The sequence below is a fragment of the Asterias amurensis genome, chromosome 1, assembly GCF_032118995.1.
Source record: "Asterias amurensis chromosome 1, ASM3211899v1".
NCBI classification, from domain to species: domain Eukaryota; kingdom Metazoa; phylum Echinodermata; class Asteroidea; order Forcipulatida; family Asteriidae; genus Asterias; species Asterias amurensis.
The window spans coordinates 17,618,864-17,644,386 of record NC_092648.1 but is presented as its reverse complement, the minus strand read 5'-3'; the positions used below and the strand labels follow the sequence as shown (position 1 = coordinate 17,644,386).

Sequence of the window (25,523 nt, the reverse complement as noted above, 5' to 3'; positions counted from 1 at the left end):
CCAAAAATGTTGACTAGTTTCATAAAGCTAGATTTTAGGCCAAATTTTGACTACTTTCATAAGGCTATTATAGCCTTGTAGATTTTAGGCAAAATTTTGACTAGCTTAACAAGGCCTTGTAGATTTTAGGTTAGATTTTGAAAGGCCAAATTTTGACTAGTTTCATAAGGCTATTATAGCCTTGTAGATTTTAGGCCAAATTTTGACTAGCTTCACAGGCCTTGTAGCCTGGTAGATTTTAGGTTAGATTTTGAAAAGCCAAATTTTGACTAGTTTCACAAGGCTTATATAACCTTGTAGATTTTAGGCCAAATTTTGACATGTGTATTTAACAAATTGTGAGTGTTATTTTATGTGTACAAGAATAAAGGCTGATTCTATTAAACTGTGTTTGTCTCATTATTTGAGTCTCATTATTTGACTTGTCTACTTGGCAGCCATGTTTTTCCACAATGCAACAAATTGAGTGTGTATTTATTTTATGATAGTTTCCTTGTTCCCAATTACTTGCTAAAAGCGACTTATATATACACACCTAATTGTTTTGTGGGAAAAAATGACTGCCAGAGGGTCCATCTTATCCTGGTGGAACCCTCCCCCACCCTGTGGGGACTACCTTTTGGCCACTACAGGGTGGGGGGGGGGGTATTCCACAAGGATAAGATGGGCCCTCAATAAAAATGGGGGGGGGGGTAGGGTGGAGGCAAATAAAACGCAAGATACAAGGAGAGTCATGTTCAATTTTTTATTAAAAAAATTGGCCCCCCCCCCCAAAAAAAAAAAAAAAGCAGAGTCGTGCACCTGGAACTTGTGATGATCTAAAGGCCCAAGTGCAATGGTTGATAAGTTCTCTCTTTAGTGAAGTTCAATTAGATGTACTCCTAGTGTCTACTTCACTGTTGTAATGTCTTACAAAACATAAATGAGCTAGACGCAATTTTGCGATTTGTTTTAGATGCAAGTGTTGAGCAGAAGGTAGTTGTTGCTTGCATAAATGAACTTATGCCCTCAAGGGCCTAAGATTTCACCGATTGTTGTCTTGCAACCAAACTGCACTGGTGGTGCCAAGAGATGTCGACACTTGTTCCAAGACTTCTATCCAGATGACGATGTGCTGGTCGGAGAAACAAATTTTGCAATGGCCCCTAATTTCCCCCTTGCTTTCCATGGGGCTGCAACTTTGACGTTCAGATGTAGTCAACTGACAAAATGGCTACAAGTGAACTTGTTTTTAACCAACTTTGATGAACAACAAAGTTACTGAGTGTTTAAGACACATGTATCAACCAAAAGCTCTGAGAAACACACTTGACAAATTCACACAAACGTCAACATTTTTTTAAACATTTTAAGTATGGCGAATAGTGATGTTTTCTCACTACATGTTTGCCAATAAATGATAACAAAGATGACATTGGATTAGTATAACAACTACCATCTTAAAAAAAAAACTTTGACCACAATGACCAAACATTTTTTAACGCGGCTAAAGATTGATCAAGAACTCAAGTATTTGATTTATTTGGTTGCGTTTTAGGGCAACATTTGATAAATACGCAAGCGCAAGCCTTGTTGCATTTATATGCAAAATTTACAAATATGGAAGCCTATAGCCTTGTTTCATTTTAGGACAAAATTTGATAAGTACGCAAGCCCACAGCCTGTGAAATTTAGGGCAAAATTTGATGCATGTGCAAACGCAAGCCTTGCTGCATTTAAGGGCAAAATTTTTTGCAAAATACGCAAGCCTATAGCCTTGTTGCAATTTTGGGCAAAATTTGAGCAAAGTTTGATACATATATAAGCCTAACCCTTGTTGCCTTTTAGAAAAAAAAATTGATTAAAATGTAACGATACTGCCTTGTAGCATTTTAGAGCAAAATTTGATAAATCTGCAAGCCTATAACCTTGTATAGTATAGGCCTTGTTGCGTTTTAGAGTAAAATTTACAATTATACAAGCCCACAGCCTTGTTGCATTTAAGGGCAAAATTTTTAACAAAATACGCAAGCCTATATATAGCCTTGTTGCAACTTAGGACAAAATCTGAGCAAAGGTTGATAAATATTTGATAAAAACGCAAGCCTATAGCCTTGTTGCATTTTAGGGCAAAATTTGATAGTGGAGAGTGAGTTGAACAAGTAAATACAGTAAGTTAGTTGAATGCTGACAAATTCCATAATACGTGCCTCAAACTAAAAACAAGCTGCAGTTTAGTTCTACTAGTCCGACTCCAAAAACCATACCCGCAGATAAAGTTAATGCCTTTAGTGTTTAGTCCTATTATTTGCTATTTCTGAATTCATATCCTAGAATATGATTTAGTTGTGAAAGTCCCAAATTTTTAGAAAAACATAAACTTTTATAAGATTTTATTTGAAAACTTGTTTAATTTTATCTAGTCTGATTTCAAAACCTGTGTTCTCCAAATATTTAAATGTTAACCTCGCAAGTGTTAACATCCACATCAAGTTTGATTTTAATATCCTGCAACAAGATTTAGTTTGGAATATCACAAGTATAAACATTTATAATAAACCTTTTGTTTAGACGCTGCATTGTAAATGTACTCAGTTCTACCTGGTATAAAAACCATGGTCTCAAATAAATTTTAAGTGTTAGGTTTTAGTTGTAAATGTCACAAAGTTTTAGAGAGTTTTTAAGATAAACTTTCTGTTTAGACGCTGCAGTGAAAATTTATTTCGTTATATCTAGTATAAAGCCTTTGTCTCAGATAAGTTTAAAAGTTTTAGTTGTAACTGTCGCAAAGTTTTGCAGAACTTTTATGATATAACATTCTGTTGGGCACTACTTTGACAACTAAATCTGTGATCTCCTGCAGTAATTTGTCCTTGACCATGACCAGACCCTAAGAGCCTTGACATAGACCTGACCTTGGACCTCTTCTAAACACATCCAATTCAAAACAACTACAAATTATAGGAATCCAGTGTCATCTTTGGTATCAAAAGGCAATAAAATTGGTGTTCTTACTAGATATTATGGATGTGAAGAGGCATGACCAAGCAGAACATGTTTCTCCAGCCTTCATACCATCAACTGAATAGAAGTCCTCATCATCCAACGAGTCCAGATTCCATTGGCTCAAACGAAGACATCTCTTGGCACCTTTGATGATCTCAATAGATCCCCAGTTCAAACCTGTTTACTCAAACACAAAAGAACGACGTGACCAACAAAAGGCTAAATTATAAGGGGCCCTCATCCCGACGTCTTGAGAGATCGACCAGAACGTTTTAGGGACCAACCACTAACTTCTAGCTCAATCCCTAGTACTATTGATCTGGAAAATGCTCGCTCTAGCTCGTAAAATTTTGCACACCAGTGAAGGAGAACATTAGTTGTGCATCAAATTTAATTTCACTGAGTGGAGAACATACCTTCCATTGCACCCGGGCCTGCAGGACCAACACTTGTTCCAGGCAGCCGAGGGGGTCCACCAACAGGCACAGGTGTTTGCACAACTCTGCGAGCTTTTCATGGGTTTGGATGAGGCCCTAACATCAAATGACCCGCTCCTGCACAATGAGTCCACGTTTTAGATCTTGAAATTTCAGTAATAAAAACCCAACCCCAAAAGAATAATAAAGAAATAATATGAAGAACAAATTGTGCTGTGTTTCAAGCTCTGAAGTATATTCCTGATATCTTTCAGAACAAAAGGACTTGCAAAGAAAAAAAAATCATTAAAAAATCAATGAATTTGCAATTATTTTTGATAGAAATTTCCATATCTTTCAAGATACTGAGATTTCCATAGTTTTGTTTTCATGTTTGGTCAATGAAACAAAGTTAATGGCTTCGCTTGCAAGAAAAGTCATTACTTTTTGAAAATGTTACTGAGATTTCCATAGTTTTGTTTTTATATCTGGTACAAATAAAACAAAGTAAATGGCTTCGCTAGCAAGAAAAGTCATTATTTCTTTTAAAAAGTTTTACACTTTTGAGTGGTCTCATTTGTGGATATAGGAGCAGCTCAAGCATTTATTTTAAGTAAAACAAAGATATATGATTCAGAAATAGTTGTTATTCTAAAAAAATGCAACTGTCAAAATAAATAAGAAATAAAGAGTTTTGTTAAAAAAATTCCACGCAACAGTTTCAATCAGAGTGCTCTCTGACTGGTAAAACTGCGTCCCAAGTAGACAATCAGAGTGCCCTGATTATCCGCAAAGGAAGGTTTAAATTATATTCATCCAAAAGTTATGCAAACAATTTGGTTAACACTTATTTGTACAGTTTCAATCAGAGTGTTCTCTGACTGGAAAAACTGTGTCCCAAGAAGACAATCAGAGTGCCCTGATTCTCTGCAAGGGAAGGTTTCTTGAAGATTTTGTTTTGTGAATTTGGAATGTATGAATCTGAATCATTAACCTTTGAGTGGGGAAGTGAATGTTTATATAACTACAGGGGAAATCTAAACACTAGCCAAAGTGTGTGAAAGTTGTTACCATACAAGGAAAGTATGCATAACTCACAACACAAAGGGAGGTGTCAGTAACTCATGACACAAAGGGAAGTGTCAGTAACTCACCACACAAAGGGAAGTGTCAGTAACTCACAACACAAAGGGAAGTGTCAGTAACTCACAACACAAAGGGAAGTGTCTGTAACTCACAACACAGGGGAAGTGTCTGTAACTCATGACACAAAGGGAAGTGTGTGTAACTCACAACACAAAGGGAGGTGTCAGTAACTCATGGCACAAAGGGAAGTGTCAGTAACTCACAACACAAAGGGAAGTGTCAGTAACTCACAACACAAAGGGAAGTGTCTGTAACTCACAACACAAAGGGAAGTGTGTGTAACTCACAACACAAAGGGAGGTGTCAGTAACTCATGGCACAAAGGGAAGTGTCAGTAACTCACAACACAAAGGGAAGTGTCTGTAACTCACAACACAGGGGAAGTGTCTGTAACTCACGACACAAAGGGAAGTGTCAGTTACTCATGACACAAAGGGAAGTGTCAGTAACTCATGACACAAAGGGAAGTGTAACCCCCAACACTAAGGGAAGTGTAACTCACGACACAAAGGGAAATGTCAGTGACTCACGACACAATGGAAAGTGCTAGTAACTCACAACACAAAGGAAGTGTGAGCAACTCAGCATAACACCAGGTGAAGAGACCCACAAGGAGAAGTGTAAGCAATTCACCGCAAAATGGAAAGTGTGAACAATTCAACACACAATGGAAAGTGTGAGCAAAAAAATCATTCACACACCCTGAAATGTTGACTAGCCTACAAAATAATCAACTAATTACAAAGCAAACACCAGGTCAAGTTTTGTTTGACTCCTAAGAATGTAGACACTAAAGTGTCTCCTACTCAACGCATGCAACTCTGTATTTTGATAAAAGATTTGGCTTTTCCAGAAATCAAGGCACAGCAAGATTTTGTGCTGTGTTTTGTTTTATAATTATTTAATGGTTAAGAAAACCAAAACCATAAAAATCAGATGTTGCATGGCTGCTATTGCTGATGTATGAGATGGGCAAAAACCCCTCTGGGGAAAAAATTCCCATGCCGGCTCCACTATATGGCAGCCAAGTTTGTCAACTCCATACACCAGCATACGTAAACTGAATGAGCTAAATGAGTGTCAGTGAGTCACGGCACAAAGGGAAGTGCCAGGAACTCACGACACCAATGGAAGTGCCAATAACTCAAGACACAAAGGGAAGTGTCACTAACTCACAACACCAAGGGAAGTGTCAGTAACTCACGGCACAAAGGGAAGTGCCAGTAACTCACCCCACAAAGGGAAGAAACATTCTTCAAACTAAGCCTTAGACAACGTTTCAGTTAGTATACTTGATAATTTACCACACAAAGGAAAGTGTGAGCAATTTACCACCATAGCAAAGTGGATGTGCCAGAAACTCTACACAAAGAGAAGTGCGAGAAATTTCCAACGCAAGGGAAAGTGCAAGCAATTCACCACACAAGAGAAAGTATGAGCAATTCACCACACAGTCATAACCTTTATGATCCATCCCTATAATATAGGCCTACAACTAAATAAAAACTCCATACAGGTTGCAACATCTGTGCTGGGGATGGCGAAACTCCTTGTGAAGAAATCACACTCTGTCTGGAATACTTGGTTTGTAGAAGATGAAAAAAAAGGAAAAAGATAATGATTTATTATCTTTGTTGGTACAGGAATAACCATAAATGAATAAATGAAATAATTTTGTCCAAAATGGGCTAAAGTTTGATAAAGGTAAGTCTTGTAGTTTTGCCTAGAATTGGCTAAAACTTGATAAAATCACAAAGGGGAAACCTTGCATTTTGGTTGAAAATTTGATGAGTTGGGATAAAATAACAAGAGGGCAAGCCTTGAACTTTTTTTTTTTTTTTTTGGGGGGGGGGGGGCATGGATTCAATGGAGAGAAGACAATGAGTGAAGTTTCAGTTTTAGATGTGGGAGGAACACCCCAGTAAATTAATCCAGGGAAAAACACACGCAGTCGGAGTGATAACCAAATCCACGTAGTGCCCCCCGGCGTGAATCAAACAAGAGTCCTAGAGGTGGAAGGCGATGTTGGAAATTAGATACAACTACGCTAACTAGACCACCAATTTTGTATTATCAATATCAATATTGTACCTGTCAACATGAACTTCAAAGAGTTGTTATAACGCAGATTGCTGGAAACGAGGCTTCAGTAGCGATAGCTTGAGACATCACTTCTGTTCTGTGTGACAGACAGTCACTATGACTGATGATCTGACAATCTAGACGGCACTATGACTGATGATCTGGCCACCTCTGATTGAATCTCTTCATCTGTAGATGAAAAAAAGATAATTTATTTTCCCACAGTATCAAAAGAAAATAGACATTATCGCTCCAAATAAATCTTTACAGTACAGATAGCAAAATCTAGATGAAATTAGACACTGCAGAGCTTGCAGGCAATGGTCCCTCATGCCGGGCATTTACTTTGAAACTGAGAAGAACAATTTTCTACTTCTGCGAGTGAAATATGAAAATATTAAGTTAAACCCCAAAACAGTTCAGGGGGGAATTAAATTTGATTTTGCCTTGTACACACTGAAAATCTCTGCGGTGAAACCACGGCAAAATTCCAATGAAGAGCCGCATTTGGTTGAAATTCAATAATTATTTCTCTCTCATTGAAAAAAGGAGTCTTCTGACCAGTTACTGGCCTCCAAAAGCCATTATTATTATTATTATTGTTATTGTTATTGTTGTTGCTGTTGCTGTTGCTGTTGCTGTTGCTGTTGCTGTTGCTGTTGCTGTTGCTGTTGCTGTTGCTGTTGCTGTTGCTGTTGCTGTTGCTGTTGCTGTTGCTGTTGCTGTTGCTGTTGCTGTTGCTGTTGCTGTTGCTGTTGCTGTTGCTGTTGCTGTTGCTGTTGCTGTTGCTGTTGCTGTTGCTGTTGCTGTTGCTGTTGCTGTTGCTGTTGCTGTTGCTGTTGCTGTTGCTGTTGCTGTTGCTGTTGCTGTTGCTGTTGCTGTTATTGTTATTGTTATTGTTATTATTATTATTATTATTATTATTATTATTATTATTATTATTATTATTATTATTATTATTATTATTATTATTATTATTATTATTATTATTATTATTATTATTATTATTATTATTATTATTATTATTATTATTAGAAAATCACAACGGCTAAGCCTTGTATTTTTGTCCAAAATGGGCTACAATTTGATGAAGATAAACCACGTCCGTTTGCCCAAAATGGGCTAAAATTTGATGATAACATCAAGAGGGGTTAGCCTTGCATTTTTGTTGAAATTGGGCTGAAATTGATCTTGCAATCTTGTTTAAAATGGGCTTAAGTTTAAAATTTGATGAAATTGGTTAGCCTAGCATTTTCTTAACAAATTTGATGAAATTGAGATGAAATCACAAGGCTTTGCATGTTGTAGAAATTTAGCTAAGAATTTAATAAAAATCACAAGGGGTGAGCCTCGCATTTTCATTGAAAATAGGTTTTATTTTTTTTAAATTCACAAGGGGGTAAGCCTTGCATGTTAGTAAAAAAAAAAGGCTGAAATTTGATATACAATCACAAGACATTAAAAGCCTTGTACTCTTGCCAAAACATGAGTTGCACGTTTTGGGCATTGGTTCACCTTTTTGTGACGGTGACCACATCTGAATTGTGATTCATTTCATTTCAATTAATCTGGCAGTGAAGCTAAACATTCTTTTAGAAAAGTGAACTCAATCACTGTACTAGCCAAGAACCGAATGGAGAGAAGACAATGAGGCATGAAGTTTCAGTTTTCGATGTGAAAGGAACACCCCCAGAAGATGCACGCAGGGAAAACCCACTTTAAGGAAAACCCACACAGTCGCAGTAATAACCCAAGTCAGTGGACCCCTGCATGATTCAAACTGGGGGTCCTATAGTTGGAAGGCTTGGTAGGATATTAGATACACTACGCAATCTAGATCACCAATTAGGTATTATCAATATCGCTTTTATATCCTACCTTTAATTTGAAGTTGAAAGAGTTGATATAACACAGATTGCTGAACACAATACAACAGCTTGAGACATCACTTCTGCTCTGTGGGACAGACAGCACTAAGACTGATGATCTGACAACCTCCAATGGGATCACTTCATCTGTAGATAACAAAAAGAGAATAAGGTTCAAAGTTCATTTATTTTCCCTAGCACAGTATCAAAATAAAATAAAATATTGTCACTCAAAAGGGATCAGTATAAAGAATACCAGTACTGGCCCTCAAAAAAAAGAGTCAGCCTTGGATCTAGGTAAAAGTGGGCTGAAATTAAAAAAAAATCACAAGGGTTAGGGGTAAGCCTTGTATTTTTGTTAAAAATATTTGATGAAACCGGATTTATCACAAAGCTTTGAATTTTGTAGAAATTGGGCTGATGGTTTGATATAATAACAAGGGGGCAAGCCTTGCATTTTTGTCTTAAATGGGCTGAAATTTGGGGCATGGATTCACCTTTTTGTGATCGATGCAACTTTTTAATTGTAAAAAAGGGGGAGATTGCCAATCACACTTGACTTTTTCAGTGTTTTTCAGTTTTCTATGGCACTGTGTTTGAAAAGAAAAAGAGGAAATCAGCTGATCAGCTGGTTTGTTTTTGCCTTTCGCCAAAAATGAGCTAAAATTTCATACAATCATGAGGGGGAAGCCATGCATGTTTGTCAAAAAATTGATAAAAATTTGATAAAGGTAAGCCTTGTTTTTTTGCCCCAATGGGTTTAAATTTGATAAAATCACGAGGGGGAAGCCTTGCAGTTTTGTGTGAGCGGTGAGGGCATGAATTCACCTTTTTGTGAGCGATGACAATGTCAGAAATGTGATTCACATAATTTTCATTTATTCTGGTTGTGAAGCTAAAGTATCTTATAGAAAAGCTATATTAATCACAGCCAAGAACCCAATGAAGAGAAGACCATGAGAAGTCAAGGAACACCCCAAAAAATTATTCCAGGGAAAACCCACGCAGTTATGGTGATAACCCAATCCAAATGTGCCCCCGGCGCAATTTAAACAGGGGGTCCTATAGAGGTTGAAGGAGTGGTAGGAAATTAGATACCACTTCGCCAATTGACCACCAATTAGGTATTGTCAATATCACAATTTTGTATTGTACCTGTAAACATGAAGTTGAATGAGTTGTCATTTCGCAGATCGCTTGAAACAAGGCTTCAATAATGACAGCTTGCGACATCACTTCTGCTCTGTGTGACAGACAACCACTTTGAGTGATGATCTGACAATCTCCGAATGGATCACTTCTTCTGTCGATGAAAAAAGAGAATAAGGTTCAAGGTTCATTTATTTTTCCACAGTATCAAAAAGAAAACATTATTACTCCAAAGAAGTCAGTACAAAGTACAGCACAGATTACAACTAGATTAAATATGCCACTGCAGAGCTTGCAGGCAATAGCTTGCAGGCAATGATCCATTTAAGCCAGGCATAAACATTGATACTCAAAAGAACATTTTACTAAATCTATGAGAAAACTATTTTTTTTTTTGGGGGGGGGGAATCAATGTGATTTTCCCTTTGACACCCTGAAAAATATCTGCTGTGGAACCCCCGTGAAATTTCAATGAAGAGCCAGATTGGGCTGAAATTCAAGAACTATTTCTCTCTCCCTGAAAAAAGGAGTCTTCTGACCAGTAACTGGCCTCCAAAAAACCAAAGAGTTAACCTTCATCTATGTCAACAATGGGCTGAAATTTAATAAAATCACAAGGGGAAGTAAGCCTTATATTAAATCTACAAGATTATATCCTTATGAGTCAAAATTTGGCTAGTCAAAATCTAGCCTAAAATCTACGAGGCTATGGGCCTAGCCTTATGATACTAGTCAAAATCTAGCCTAAAATATACAAGGCTATGGGCCTAGCCTTATGATACTAGTCAAAATCTAGCCTAAAATATACAAGGCTATAGCCTCATGAGTCAATATTGGGCCTATGAAAATCTACAAGGCTATAGTCTTATGAAACTAGTAAAAATTTGGCCTAAAATATATCCTGGTGTCATGTGTTTTCAGTAGGATAACAGGAAAATTGTTCACAATCAAAAACTAAATATTTTTTTTTCAAATCATCTATCAAATTTTTGAACAATAACACTTTCACGTCATGGTGTGTTGAAATTTTTAACGTTTTGGTTTTACGTTGCGAGAGACAGTCCGCCATTAACAGCGCTTATGCATGCATGACATTGGAGCATTGTCATATGTTTTCACACCTTTCATTGGTTGGTATTTTATGGAATATTCAGAAGCTAGTATGGCGTGCAAAGTAAATCAAGAATATTATTCAATTAGTACTTAACAAATTTAATTACATTTTTGTCCTAAAGGCATTATGCCTACTATATTAGACTACTATATGCACTCACTTCATAACAATCTGTTTTCCCCCATTTCAGACCAGTAATGTTTGGTTTCAGGAGATAAGAAACCAATCTATGATATTTTCTCTTAAATGTAGACTTAATATTTATTACGCTTATCGGAATTTATAACAGTTATGCAGTAAATAAAAAAAATAAAAAATTGTTGTCATTTTCACTTAAAATATTTTAATATTTTCCCCACATTTGCGCACCATAGAATCCTAAATAGTAACCACCTCACATGATCCATCTAGTGACTAAAACAGAATGAAACTCAATCTAGCAGATAGTAATTTTGTTTTGAACTTTCGAGGTTGGATGATGTTTCTTTGACTCACTTGAATGTTGGCATAATAATGCACTAGTGACTAGTACCAAAAATCAATCATTTTATAAATGTTTGAGCATAACCAACGACAGGAAACTTTGTTCTCAGCATGATTAAGCCTGATGAAAATACAGACCGTGAGTAAACTGCATAGCTTCTGTCACCGGTGCAGCTTGCACAATTTCGCGGTAAACGGGAATCAAAGTTTGGGACCGAAAACATATGAGGGTCGATAACGTATGACGCTACGATACAAGGCTATAGCCTTATGAAACTAGTAAAAATTTGGCCTTAAATCTAATAAAGCCTTGTGAAACTAGTAAAAGTTTGGCCTAAACTCTTCAAGGTTATAACCATGTGAAACGAGTCAAAATTTTGCCTAAAATCTATAAGGTTTATTATAAGCCTTGTGAAACTAGTCAAAATTTTGCCTAAAATCTATAAGGTTATAGCCTTGTGAAACTAGTCAAAATTTTGCCTAAAATCTATAAGGCTATATCCTTGTGAAACTAGTCAAAATTTGGCATACAGTCTGCAAGGCTATATAGCCTTGTGAAACTAGTCAAAATTTCCCTAAAATCTATAAGGCTATAGCATTGTGAAACTAGTCAAGATTGTGCCTAAAATTTATAAGGTTATAGCCTTGTGAAACCAGTCAAACTTTGGCCTAAAATCTATAAGGTTATAGCCTTGTGAACTAGACAAAATTTGGCCTAAAATCTATAAGGTTATAGCCTTGTGAAATTAGACAAAATTTGCCCTAAAATCTGTAAGGTTATAGCCTAGTGAAACTTGTCAAAATTTGACCTAAAATCTATAAGGTTATAGCCTTGTGAAACTAGTCAAAGTTTGGCCTAAAATCTTCAAGGTTATAGCCTCCTGAAACGAGTCAAAATTTGGCCTAAAATCTATAAGAATTTGCCTTAAATCTATAAGGTTATAGCCTTGTGTAACTAGTCAAAATTTGGCCTAAAATCTATAAGAATTTGCCTAAAATCTATAAGGCTATAGCCTTGTGAAACTAGTCAAAATTTGGCTTAAAATCTATAAGAAATTGCCTTAAATCTATAAGGCTATAGCCTTGTGAAACTAGTCAAAATTTTGCCTAAAATCTGTAAGGTTATAGCCTTGTGAAACCAGTCTAAATTTGGCCTAAAATCTATAAGGTAATAGCCTTGTGAAACTAGTAAAAATTTTGCCTAAAATCTATAAGGTTATAGCCTTGTGAAAATAGTCTATATTTGGTCTAAAATCTATAAGAGTTTGGCCTAAAATCTATAAGGCTATAGCCTTGTGAAACTAGTCAAAATTTGGCCTAAAATCTATAAAAATTTGCCTATAATATACAAGGTTATAGCCTTGTGAAACTAGTCAAAATTTGGCCTAAAATCTATAAGGTTATAGCCTTGTGAAACCAGTCTAAATTTGGCCTAAAATCTATAAGGTAATAGCCTTGTCAAACTAGTCAAAATTTTGCTTAAAATCTATAAGAATTTGGCCTAAAATCTATAAGGCTATAGCCTTGTGTAACTAGTCAAAATTTGGCCTAAAATCTATAAGGTTATAGCCTTGTGTAACTAGTCTAAATTTGGCCTAAAATCTATAAGAATTTGCCTTAAATCTATAAGGCTATAGCCTTGTGTAACTAGTCAAAATACGGCCTGAAATCTATAAGAGTTTGGCCTAAAATCTATAAGGCCTTGTGAAACTAGTCAAAATTTGGCCTAAAATCTATAAGGTTATAGCCTTGTGTAACTAGTCAAAATTTGGCCTAAAATCTATAAGAATTTGCCTTAAATCTATAAGGCTATAGCCTTGTGTAAGTAGTCAAAATACGGCCTGAAATCTATAAGAGTTTGGCCTAAAATCTATAAGGCCTAGTGAAACTTGTCAAAATTTGACCTAAAATCTATAAGGTTATAGCCTTGTGAAACTAGTCAAAGTTTGGCCTAAAATCTTCAAGGTTATAGCCTCCTGAAACGAGTCAAAATTTGGCCTAAAATCTATAAGAATTTGCCTTAAATCTATAAGGTTATAGCCTTGTGTAACTAGTCAAAATTTGGCCTAAAATCTATAAGAATTTGCCTAAAATCTATAAGGCTATAGCCTTGTGAAACTAGTCAAAATTTGGCTTAAAATCTATAAGAAATTGCCTTAAATCTATAAGGCTATAGCCTTGTGAAACTAGTCAAAATTTTGCCTAAAATCTATAAGGTTATAGCCTTGTGAAACCAGTCTAAATTTGGCCTAAAATCTATAAGGTAATAGCCTTGTGAAACTAGTAAAAATTTTGCCTAAAATCTATAAGGTTATAGCCTTGTGAAAATAGTCTATATTTGGTCTAAAATCTATAAGAGTTTGGCCTAAAATCTATAAGGCCTTGTGAAACTAGTCAAAATTTGGCCTAAAATCTATAAGGTTATAGCCTTGTGTAACTAGTCAAAATTTGGCCTAAAATCTATAAGAATTTGCCTTAAATCTATAAGGCTATAGCCTTGTGTAAGTAGTCAAAATACGGCCTAAAATCTATAAGAGTTTGGCCTAAAATCTATAAGGCTATAGCCTTATGAAACTAGTCAAAATTTGGCCTAAAATCTATAAGGTTATAGCCTTGTGTAACTAGTCAAAATTTGGCCTAAAATCTATAAATATTTGCCTATAATTTACAAGGTTATAGCCTTGTGAAACTAGTCAAAATTTTGCCTAAAATCTATAAGGTTATAGCCTTGTGAAAATAGTCTATATTTGGCCTAAAATCTATAAGGTTATAGCCTTGTGAAAGTAGTCTACATTTGGCCTAAAATCTATAAGAATTTGGCCTAAAATCTATAAGGCTATATCGCCTTGTGTAACTAGTCAAAATCTGGCCTAAAATCTATAAGGTTATAGCCTTGTGAAACCAGTCTAAATTTGGCCTAAAATCTATAAGGTTATAGCCTTGTGAAACTAGTCTAAATTTGGCCTAAAATCTATAAGAATTTGGCCTAAAATCTATAAGGTTATAGCCTTGTGAAACTAGTCAAAATTTGGCCTAAAATCTATAAGGCTATAGCCTTGTGTAACTAGTCAAAATTTGGCCTAAAATCTATAAGGTTATAGCCTTGTGTAACTAGTCAAAATTTGGCCTAAAATCTATAAGAATTTGGCCTAAAATCTATAAGGCTATAGCCTTGTGTAACTATTCAAATTTTGCCTAAAATCTACAAGGCTTGTGTGGTACGGTCACAATGAATAGTTTAAAATAAAAAAATTGCAAATACTTAAGTACACAACTGCAAGCATTTTTCTTTGAAAAGTTGCCACTATCATCCCGCCGGGTATGGTTAGTCTAAACAGGGCTACCACATGAAGGTCACAGAATACCAGCTCCACACGCTTTACAGAGTCATCAGGACCTTTGAACCTTTCTTTCGGCAGGGTCAAGTCCTCCACCCCTGGGTTACCCAGGGCAGTCCCCTCCTTTATAGCCTTCAAGATGTCCAGAGTGGAGACTACCTCCACAATTAATTTCTCTGGGTCTGAAAGGTAAAGGTTACAGACAATGTGTGAACCAAGTGGAGTGAAATGATAGCTACAGAAGCAGGCTGTACGCAAAGAATTGAAAATAGGGTGCCCAAATTTCTAGCGGCAATAAGTCAGGGTGCAGGGGTTTAATGGGGCAGCACCCTTTTGGAAAATACATGTAATCAAATTTTACACCCTCCAAATTAAATTTAAAAACAAGACACTCAAAAATTGCCATGTTGGCCTAAGGGTTCAGAAAGATAGAGTAGGGAAGTTTTATTTACTTATATTTGTTTTTAATCATCCTATTCTTTGTTAATAACATTAAATCCTGTACCATACTTTGAAATCTTTCGAGTATTTTCATATTTTCCCTGTCTGAAGGAAGGATATGTTGTAAACATGAATCTTGTTTCACTGAAAACATAAAGTCCTTGAATGTCACATGAACCTTCATTCAAAATGCTGGCTAATACGTTGATCTTAAAACATGTGTTATGTAACGCATGTAAAAGAACCCAGTGCACTTATCGAAAAGAGAAGGGGTTCACCCCGGTGTTCCTGGTCTGATCGGCAGCAAATTGCGCCACAGCATCTTCAAGGTTCAAGGTTCAAGGTTCATTTTATTTCCACAGTATCAAAAGACAAAAAAACAAAAAAAAACAATATCAAACAGCAGTCACAAGAAATTATTACAACAATGAAAAATAATTGTTTAACAACATAGGTTTGAAGAAATAAATGCATAACAATGTTGACACTGCGGAGGGATCCATTTAAGAAGCAAAGCTTGTAGGCAATGGTCCCTAATGACATGCATATGCATTGAGATTATAAATAATATCAAGTGAACCGTAGAGGTCCGTGGTCGAGTCGAGCCACCAATGAACAAAATATAACAGCAGGTCTCAATGCATATGCATGTTTACAAAGAATAATTAGTAAACACTGAAACAAAACAAAAAAACAGACACAAACAGAGGACTGGACTTAAGACAAAACACACACAGCAGTCTTGCCGGTCAGCAAATACAGTATCGACCGAAACAAATGATCCCATAGCGGGGGATTTAAACAAGTGTGACTATGGGTGATAACAAATATACACAGGAATCCCATGCGGGAGACCACCCGTCCCCGGTCCGCAGTAGCACGGTTCAAAGCATACAATTACATTTGTAAAACACTCATCAACAATAAGAATTCAGTATGTCAGTTTTAAAGACACGTTTAAAAATAAATACACTTTTGGAGGCTTTAAGTCGTTCCTTAAGCATGTTCCAAAGCATGGGTCCTTCATGTTTGATAGTTTTATGAGCGAGGGAAGTACGGGTGTAAGAAATGTGATAATTAGAAGCTTGGCGGGTGAAGTGAGAATGTACCTCTGAATTTAATGAAAAAATTGATTTAATGGCGGAAGGCAAAACTGTGAGTTGATACATGAGGGACCCAAGCTGGAGACGATAGATGTCCTTCACTTTTAGAATGTTATACTTATAGAAAAGGGGATCTGTATGTGTATTAAATTCAGCAAAATTAATTATACGAAGAGCTCGCTTCTGTAAGAGAAAAAGTCTATTGAGATTGGTAGCAGAACTTGCTCCCCAAGCAAGTATCCCATAATTAAGATAAGAACCGATTAAAGTATTATAAAGAGATTGTAGTACCAGTTCAGGCATAAAATGCTTGATCCTATTGATCACTCCAATATTTCTAGCAATAATCTTACAGATGTAATCAACGTGACTATTCCATGTTAGTCCATGGTCAACAAAAAGTCCCAAAAACTTACAACAATCAGTTTTGGTAATGATAATATCGTTAATCTTTACAGGACTTGGTAGGTCTCTGACTGAGTTACTGAACAACATGTAGTTAGTTTTAGCAATATTAAGGGACAATTTATTGACCGTAAACCAGGAGGCAACTAATTTAAGCTCATTGTTAACAGTATTTACAAGATAGTCAGGTTTACTATGGGAAAAGAATAAATTAGAGTCATCCGCAAATAGTATAAATGAGAGCACACTAGAGCAATTTGTGAAATCATTAATGTATAGGATAAATAACAAAGGCCCTAGGATTGATCCTTGGGGTACACCATATGTAAGGAAATCAGACTTGGAATTTATGCCATTGACGGAAACATATTGTGGCCTATCTGTGAGATAACTCCTAAACCACTCCAGGGGAACTCCTCGGATACCATAGTTGGAAAGCTTATACAATAGTATTTGATGGTCTATTGTATCAAAAGCTTTTGAAAGGTCAAGGAACACCCCTAGAGTATGTTTGGAGGCATCGATTGCATTAGAAACTTTATCAATAAAATCAAGGAGAGCATGAATAGTACAATGTTTACTACGGAAACCAAACTGTTGATTTGTTAAAATATCAAACTTATTCAGAAACTTAATGGTACGGGCATATACACATTTTTCAAAGATCTTTGAAAAACATGAAAGAATAGAGATGGGCCTATAATTAGTAATACAGTTACGATCACCCTTTTTAAAAACTGGAACGACTTTGGCAATTTTTATTTCTGAGGGAACAATGCCAGTCATAAAAGAGGTGTTGACAATATGAACAAGAGGTATATAAATGGCAGAAATTGACTTCTTAATAATGGAAATATTGATCAAGTCATGACCAGAACTTTTTTTGTTTTGCAAGTTGTTAACAATGTCCAAAATCTCATGTTCATTTACTGGAGTAAAGAAGAACGAATTAGAATTAGGGTTAGGCATGTAATCAGCGAAATTAAAAGGTGAGTGGGTAGGTTGGATCATTTTAGCAAGGTTGGGACCAATATTGATAAAGTAGTCATTGAAATGATTGGCAATTTGATCTGGCTTGTCAATTAAATTCCCATTTACAATAATGCTATCAATACCATGAGAATGAGAATTTTTATTCAAAACTGAATTTATAACCTTCCAGGTATTACGAATATTGTTTTTTTCTTTTTCAAACTGGAGGGAATAGTAATTTTTCTTTGAAAGACGTAATAGGCTAGTCAAAGTATTTTTATACTTAGTGTACTTGCATTTTCGTGAGGTTGTAGGGTTTGACAAGAATTGACGATACAATTTATTCTTTTTCTTGATGGATTTGAGAAGGGAATGTGTAACCCAGGGAGTAGTCGAGTTATGTTTAGCTTTGGTATTGTTGTTTTGTCTAACTAAAAGAGTGTTTTGATCATACAAAAAAACAAAACTATCCAGAAAATTATTATGAGCAGTATCAGGGTTATTACAACTAAGAACATTATTAGTCCAGTCGAAAGAGTGTAAGTCGTCAATAAACTTTTCCAGGTTCACATTAGATAAATTTCGAGAAAAGGATAGATTGTGATTATGAGGAGCACTTGAGTTGGGAGACTGTATAAACATGAAAATTGGCAGATGATCTGAGATGTCAGAAATTAAAATACCGGATTTAGAGGAGGGAAGAATGTTTGATAAAAAATTATCAATAAGTGTAGAAGAATTATCAGTGATACGTGTGGGCATGTGGATTTGAGGAAGGAAGGAGTAGGAAATAAATAAATCAATAAAGGACTTGGAGCTAGGATTGGTTGGGTTTAGCAAATTAATGTTAAAATCACCTGAAATTATGCAAGATTTATTATTATAGTCAACACGAGAGCATATCATCTGAAAAGAGGTCATGAACTCATCGTGAACAGCTGACGGTGCTTTATAAACAACACCTGCAATAACGTTTTTTGCATTCGGAATACGGACTTCAACAAATAGTGACTCAAGAGAGTCATCTGAAATATTCAAATCTTCCCTAACAGTAATATTTAGTTTATTCGAAATATAGAGGGCAACTCCACCTCCAGCCTTTGTGCCTTGTCTGTTGTTCACGATGAGCTCATACCCAGGCAAAAAAAAGTAACTGTGGGGGGATGATTTAAGCCAGGTTTCAGAAAGTGCAATAAAAGAAAAATTATGGTTGATTGAATTTAAAACAATTTTAAGTTTATCTATATTTTTTTGAAGACTTCTAATGTTAACATGCAGTAAGGAAATACAGCCATCATCAGCCGGCTTTGGAAATTGCTCTATGGAATAATATTGAGTATTATCAGATAAATAAAATGGAATGTCATCATCATTTTCGTCTTCGATATTCATTACAATAATCTATTTCCCTTTAGATCATTTGTGTGCACAAGGAAAATAAACTCATAAAAATGCTGACCGACAGGAAAAACACGATACAAGAAATAACGAGGTACAAAACAGTTTACAAACACAGATACTAAATTATAAATGCAAAAGTTGAACATAAGAGAGGGCAACGGGAAATACAAAGACATTACAATTTCTTACTGACACTGTCTAAAACGAACAGCACTGCTCCAATGGTTGAAAATTAACGTTTGATTACCACCGGTTGGTTACAACAGAAGTAGGTTGATAAGTCCGACTGGGGAATTTATGACTTGGGAGTATATTTTTGGCCATTGATGTAAAGTTGGCCATTACGGAAGCTTGGTTTCTTGCCTTCTTGAAACGCCTTGCTCATAACATCTTTCAGGCTTCTCTTCTTTGCTGCATCAACTGCTGGAAGATCCTGAATTATGTAGATTCCACACTCAGCCAGCGCCTTTTTGCAACGTCGAAGTACTTGTTGACGTTCTGGGCGATAGATGAACTTTGCTAGTATGTGTCGAGGTTGATCTGTAGGCATTTTTGGAAATCGGCCTGAGCGATGTGCATTTTCAATCTCTGGCTCGAGGCTGCATTTATCTGACAGGATTTCTTTTATTCTTTCATATGGGTAAGACGGGGGTTCATCAACAAGTTCTGGAATGCCTCCAAAACGGAGATTGTAGCTTCTTGAATAGCGTTCCAAATGTAGTGTAGCCTCCTCCAGTTTGGTAATTTTACAATCAGCCTGCTCAAGCCTGGTAGTAACATTGGCGAGGTTCGATGAAAGCGTCTTGTTTACAGCCTGAATCTCTTCAATGGTACGAGAAGTATAGTTGACAGACTTCTCTAGTTCTTGATAGTCATTTTCAATTTTGGTGATTCTCGACAGGATAGATTGCTGGTTCGTTATGACGATGTCAAGTTTCTCTTGGACGCTATATTTCATATCTTGCAATTCTTGTCGAATTACCACAAGTATACTGTCGGAAATAGACGTTGGTATAGCGCTATCGTGTGCACTATCAGTCGAGTCGTTGGAAACGATTCGTTTTTTGTCCTTTTTTGGAGGCATATCGAATAAGAAGAAGCACAACACTTACCTTAACTGGACAACGAAATGAGAAGTCAAAGTGGTGCAGGTTCCACAGCCAAGACGGTGAATAAAACGGTGGTATTTTAGAATATTTTAGAACATTTATGGAGCAGATTTATAGAGATGTATCAATCCATGGAGAGCGCCCTCACTCTTGTAAAACATTACATGGTGCTATCAGAATTAGGTCTCATAATTCAAACTTAGTCCAACATCTGGCAGGAAGGAGCGTCACTGAGTGACGGACATGTGTGCTATATAAGAAGCCACAATTACTATTATTTATTGTTATTACTGAGGTCTTCTCAAAGAAATTGAATGTACCTTGGACCTGGTTTGAGATGCTGCAGAGATGCTTTACAGATGGCAGACATCACCCAGCAGACATTAATGGTGCATGAGTCGATCGTGTGGTTGATAGCTGTCATGATGGCCGGCAAACCTTTGGAAGATGACACTTCCTTTTAGCTGTTTTTTTATAAGAATATAAAAAAAATCTTGCATTAGTTCTTTTGTCCTTAAAATTTAGTTGTCACAAGCACAGGTTTCTTTGGATGTCACTGTAATGGACAATATAATAAATACCCAATAACTTTTTTAATAACCAGATTTGGGGAGGCAGGTCTAAAGATGACAGTAATTACTCTTCATTTGTTTCTCCTAGCCCATCTGGAAGTATTTTCATGTATTGCCATGTATGTTTAAATGACTGAATAAATAATAATAATAATAATTGTAATAAAGGAGTTAAACAGAACACTTTTGCCTAAAAATTGCCCTTAAATCTACAAGGCTATATATACAGCTTGTGTAACTAATCAAAATGTGCCCATATCAAAAACATTTTCCACGGAATTGCTTTTACTGGTATCATGATTGATATGGATAGAAAATTGTTAATCATTTGCACGCAAAATGATGCGAAAATGCAGTGTATGAAACACAGGTCATGCTTGTCGGGAAAAACACTCAGAATGATGAATGTGAGCGCATTTAAGCGACACAACCTATATTTTGCGAAACAAAATCCAACACGTGGCTTATGTGAACGGATACAGTTTTCTAATGAAAGAAAAAACACCCTTGATTGACACACGAAGTTGAGTGCTTTCAGATGCTTGATTTTGAGACCTCAAAATCTGATTCTGAGGTCTCGCAATCAATCTCGTGGAACATTTCTTCTTTCTTGAAAACTACGTTTGTTCAGAGGGAGCCGTTTCTCACAATGTTTTATACTACCAACAGCTCCCCATTACTCGTTACCAAGTAAAGTTTTATGCAAATTTATATTTTGAGTAATGACCAATATTGTCCATTGCCTTTAACTTGATACTAAGAAGCAACACACTAGTGATTTTTTTAAAATATTACAATCAAGCAATAATATAATATACTAACAAATCAAAAGAAGTTCTCTTCTAAGACTGTTAGGAGACGTGTCTATCTTTATTATTTGGATCTGTATACAAAGACCCATTGTCATCCCATTTTTCATCCAATCAAGTTCTTAATGAAATTACTAAACTCACCTGTCTTGAGCCAATGTGTCTGTTCACTTCACTCTCCCTAGAAGTGTTCATGTTGCACTCCCTGTAGAACTGATCATAACCAACAACCAGCTCAGTGATTATAGGCAAGCTATACAGAGATCACAAGAGCAGTCAGGTGACGTGGTTGTAAGATCTTGCAGGTTACTGAAGGTTCAAACACATCTGGTTGCAATGTCTGTAAAAAATAACAATGATTGCATGTAAAATATTATTTCAACACAAACAGTTTGGAAAGTTGACTACACAAATTAAAGAGTGCTTTACATCAGAAAACACAATTAATGTTTTTCTCATCCAACGCCTAGTTTGATGGTTTTATACATCGATTAAAATGCAATGATTGAAGTGATCCAGGCCAATCAATCATCAATTACTCAAGAAAATTATCTTCATTTGGAAACATAAATTACCTTTCAGTAAATAAGGTTTTGTGTGTTTCTTGAAATTGTTCATAGTTGAATAAACTAATACAAAACAATATCCCTCTGTCTTTTTTAAAAAGGTTACATGGCTGAATAATAACCAATGTGAAATAAGGATCATGAATCTAGGTATTCAATTGCCAACTAAATTATATGCAAACTGAAATGCATTATGAAACACGCAGTTGAAGTGAATGATTATATGACATCTTGCAATTATCAGAGATTTCACGTTTAAGCAATAAAGCAGTCTTGTAAATACAGCATTGAATGTCTCTATTTCTAAATAAAAGGTATGATATTTGGTCTTGGAAAAAAAGAGGGAACACTTTTTAGTACATACATGCTGTATAGGCTTCAAAAACTGTTCACGCTATTTGATTCAAAGTTTTTCAGATGTTTCTAAAGGGCAACAAAACGTTGTAAAGCAGACTAAAGTAGGAATAATATTATGCCTTTAAAATGTACAAGGCTGTCGGAGGGCACAACGCCTGTTTCTTTGTGAAAGCGCAAAATGCAAATTACCAATTAATGTCATTAAGAAATTAAGCAGAATTCTTTTTGAGAATCCATTTGAGCTGTCTTGCAATAATTAAACATCATCTTCATTCTTGAAAACAGTACCAAATTATTTTTCTTAATGGTCATATTTCCAGAAAATCTACTTTGAAAGCAATGGGCACTATTGGTAATTACTCAAAATGTTTGTTAGCATAAAAACTTTTGGGGTAACGAGTAATGGGGAGCTGTTGGTAGTATAAAAACATAGTAAGAAACAGCTCCCTCTGAAACAACATCTTGGGTGCTAAATGAACATATTATTGTGCTAGATTTTGTTTTGAGTGAGGAAAGATCCTGATAAATAACTCCAGGAATTTAGGGTTCAAGAAACTTGGTCCCAGATATTAAACCTTGATCTAAAACAATGTTGTTGGGTTGTCACTATTGTCGTAGCCTTGCTCAAGGCAGTCGCATTATTCGCTCCGAAAAGACGCAGCTGTAAACCCACCCGCCGTATACCCTGTGCATGGTGTGTGCGATCACACCGAATGACCAACCCGTATACACACTGTCACATCGCACGAATACTGTTCACACAAGTCATCGCACTCGTACATTACTAACCGCATGCGGAGGCCGTAAGGCCGACAGCCTTGTCGGATCTGTACCTTCCCATTTTAATGTGTGGTATTGAAAAAATTCCAATAGTGGACGAAATTGGGGGGGCTCGAGGATATGCTAGTATGCAGCTCATGAATATGTATATCGTTCGTCAGACCTATCAGACAACACAGGATGTGAGGCAAATGAATTATTCATTTTGACGTCCAATCACGCACTTCCCTTATCACGACCTTTGGACCCTATCATGCGTCCGTGGTGGTGGTGTGTGAGGTAAACATGTCTCGTCTTTCGCGGGCATTATGGTAATGAGCTGACCGTGGGATCTCTTCGCTTATTATAGTAATGAGGTCAGTGGCTTCAACACATATCCTACAAGGCTGTCGGCCTGACGGCCTCCGCATGTGGATAGTGTACGGGGGCATCGTGTCGTGCGATGTTACGCACAGTGAATACGGGTGGGTTTTACGCACAGTGAATACGGGTGGGTTTTTATACAGCGGCGGTCTTTTTTCGGAGTGAATAATTCGACTGCCTTGAGCAAGGCTACTATTGTCGGTGCACAGATGTATCAGGTTTTGTAAGATGAAGTGGACTGTTAGCTACACCAAGACCCAGACCGAGACCCAGACATGGAAGTCCAAGACAAAGAGAAAAGAGAGAAGAGCTGAGAAGTAGACGAGCAGAAGGAGAAGAGGGTCTAGCAATTAGAGGAGGTAGAATAGTCAAGGATAGAAGGTAAATTCGTATGAGAATAGGGTCTAGCAATTAGAGGAGGTAGAATAGTCAAGGATAGAAGGAAGATTCATATGAGAAGAGGGTCCAGCAAGTAGAGGAAATAGAACATTCAAGGATAGAAGGCAGATTCATATGAGAAGAGACATCTCGCTATATTTAGGTACCAAATGTCATTGTTATGAGTTAAATTGCAATGTGATCCTTTTCATCTAATGCAGGTTTGCGATCACTGTATGGCACTTTGATTCCATCGAGAGAAGGAAAGCTTTAGAGACTGCACTGAGTTAAAGGTACATCCCCCTCGTTTTCTTCAATGTGGAGATGCATTCCTTCAAACAATACACTCTCATCACTTCTAGGAGATCTTTAGAGAAACTCACACCAATCTTCTTTGAATGAAGATCTGTTAATGTGTGCATTTAAACGTCTTGCTCTTGTATGTTTAGCAAGTTGAAATGCTGCCTGATTTTTCATGCCTGCTGTACTAAGTGCTCAGCGTTGTGCCGGTATGTGCAAATTACATGTATTTGTTTTACTACATGTACAACACATCGGCTTAACGTGTGTATCCGGACGACTGAGACTTTTCCCAGGAATCAGATGGTTGGACATTTAATGATTTAATCGGACAGTATGGCAGTGAACTACAATGGGAGGAAGGATGCCTGATTATGATTTGTTGTTCCTGGGCAATGTGAGTTTCTTCAGAGACTTAAACAGACTTTGGTCTTTAATATCAAGCAACAAATTCAGCGGTCAGTTATCATAAAGTGTTGTGACGAAAATGTCCCCAGAAATTTGTCATTTTCGTCAGGCTTACCTTTGAGCTACTCTACTTTAGATGTACTATATTTTCAGCATTTATTTCCATAATTTTAACTGGATTTCGAGGTATTTCCGAGGTATAAATTCACTGGTGTGTAGAGAAGACATTGTACACACGTGTGTTCTATATAAAGTACACATGTCAGATACTGTTTATATTAAATCCAAGATGGCGACTGCCGTTGGTTGTTCTTAACTTCGCTGTGATTGGTTGGAAGCTGGTAGATAATTTTCTAGTTTGTGAATAGCCACAAAAACACCTTACTTTATGAGTGTAGATTTACAGTTTTTCATACTGAACAAGCTTTTATGGTTTTGGTGCACATTGGAATGAAACTTTTCCGGTGGTTAAATTAAGTAGAAAAACGAGGCAGATTATCGTCTGCACAGTGTTCAGTAAGGCTCATTAATATTCATGAGATGATGTCATACTATTTTTATCAATGAAAGTAAGGTTTGTTTTTATGCATTCTCGAACTTTATGAATGGATTTCTTAGGAACTAAGTTTACTTAATTAATTAATTCTTTTATTTAGTGGAAAGGATAATTACCAGAGAATATTTTGGCACTTTCATTTAGAATCAAACTGTATAAATATGTGATTCTGAGCTGTTTTGCAACAGTTATGTGTAAACCAATTTTGCTCTCGCCGATTTTTAGGGGCGTGGCGTAATTACTATGCGTGAGAACTTTTCTGTGCGTATGGCGCGTAGTTCAAAGAGTATAAATAGAGCAGATTTTAGTGAATTTTCGCTAACTCCCTTGTATCGATCCTGGCCTTGACCTTGACAGTTGTGTATAATCGTATTGCTGATCTCTTAAAGTATTGTTTGTTGGATTGCTCCGCTGAGTCTGAG

General features: G+C 36.4%; 1 protein-coding gene and 1 long non-coding RNA gene across 3 annotated transcripts; both read right to left on the bottom strand.

Annotated features, from left to right (window-relative positions):
- Positions 1 to 771: 771 nt before the first annotated feature.
- On the bottom strand, positions 772 to 25,155 carry LOC139948122 (uncharacterized). Of its 2 annotated transcripts, none has more exons than XR_011787415.1 (8): positions 24,661 to 25,155; positions 21,538 to 21,733; positions 20,333 to 20,476; positions 14,506 to 14,763; positions 9,653 to 9,800; positions 8,508 to 8,644; positions 6,639 to 6,818; positions 772 to 6,127 (listed from the first exon to the last, which is right to left on the bottom strand). It is a non-coding gene; the product is annotated as an uncharacterized lncRNA (long non-coding RNA). The 2 variants fall into 2 exon arrangements; XR_011787414.1 differs by having other exon boundaries at positions 14,519 to 14,763.
- Positions 18,552 to 19,883, bottom strand: LOC139941538 (uncharacterized). The gene has a single exon (XM_071938087.1). The coding sequence runs from the start codon at positions 19,859 to 19,861 to the stop codon at positions 19,199 to 19,201; it is 663 nt and encodes a 220-aa protein (XP_071794188.1). The 5' UTR covers positions 19,862 to 19,883; the 3' UTR covers positions 18,552 to 19,198.
- Positions 25,156 to 25,523: the final 368 nt, after the last annotated feature.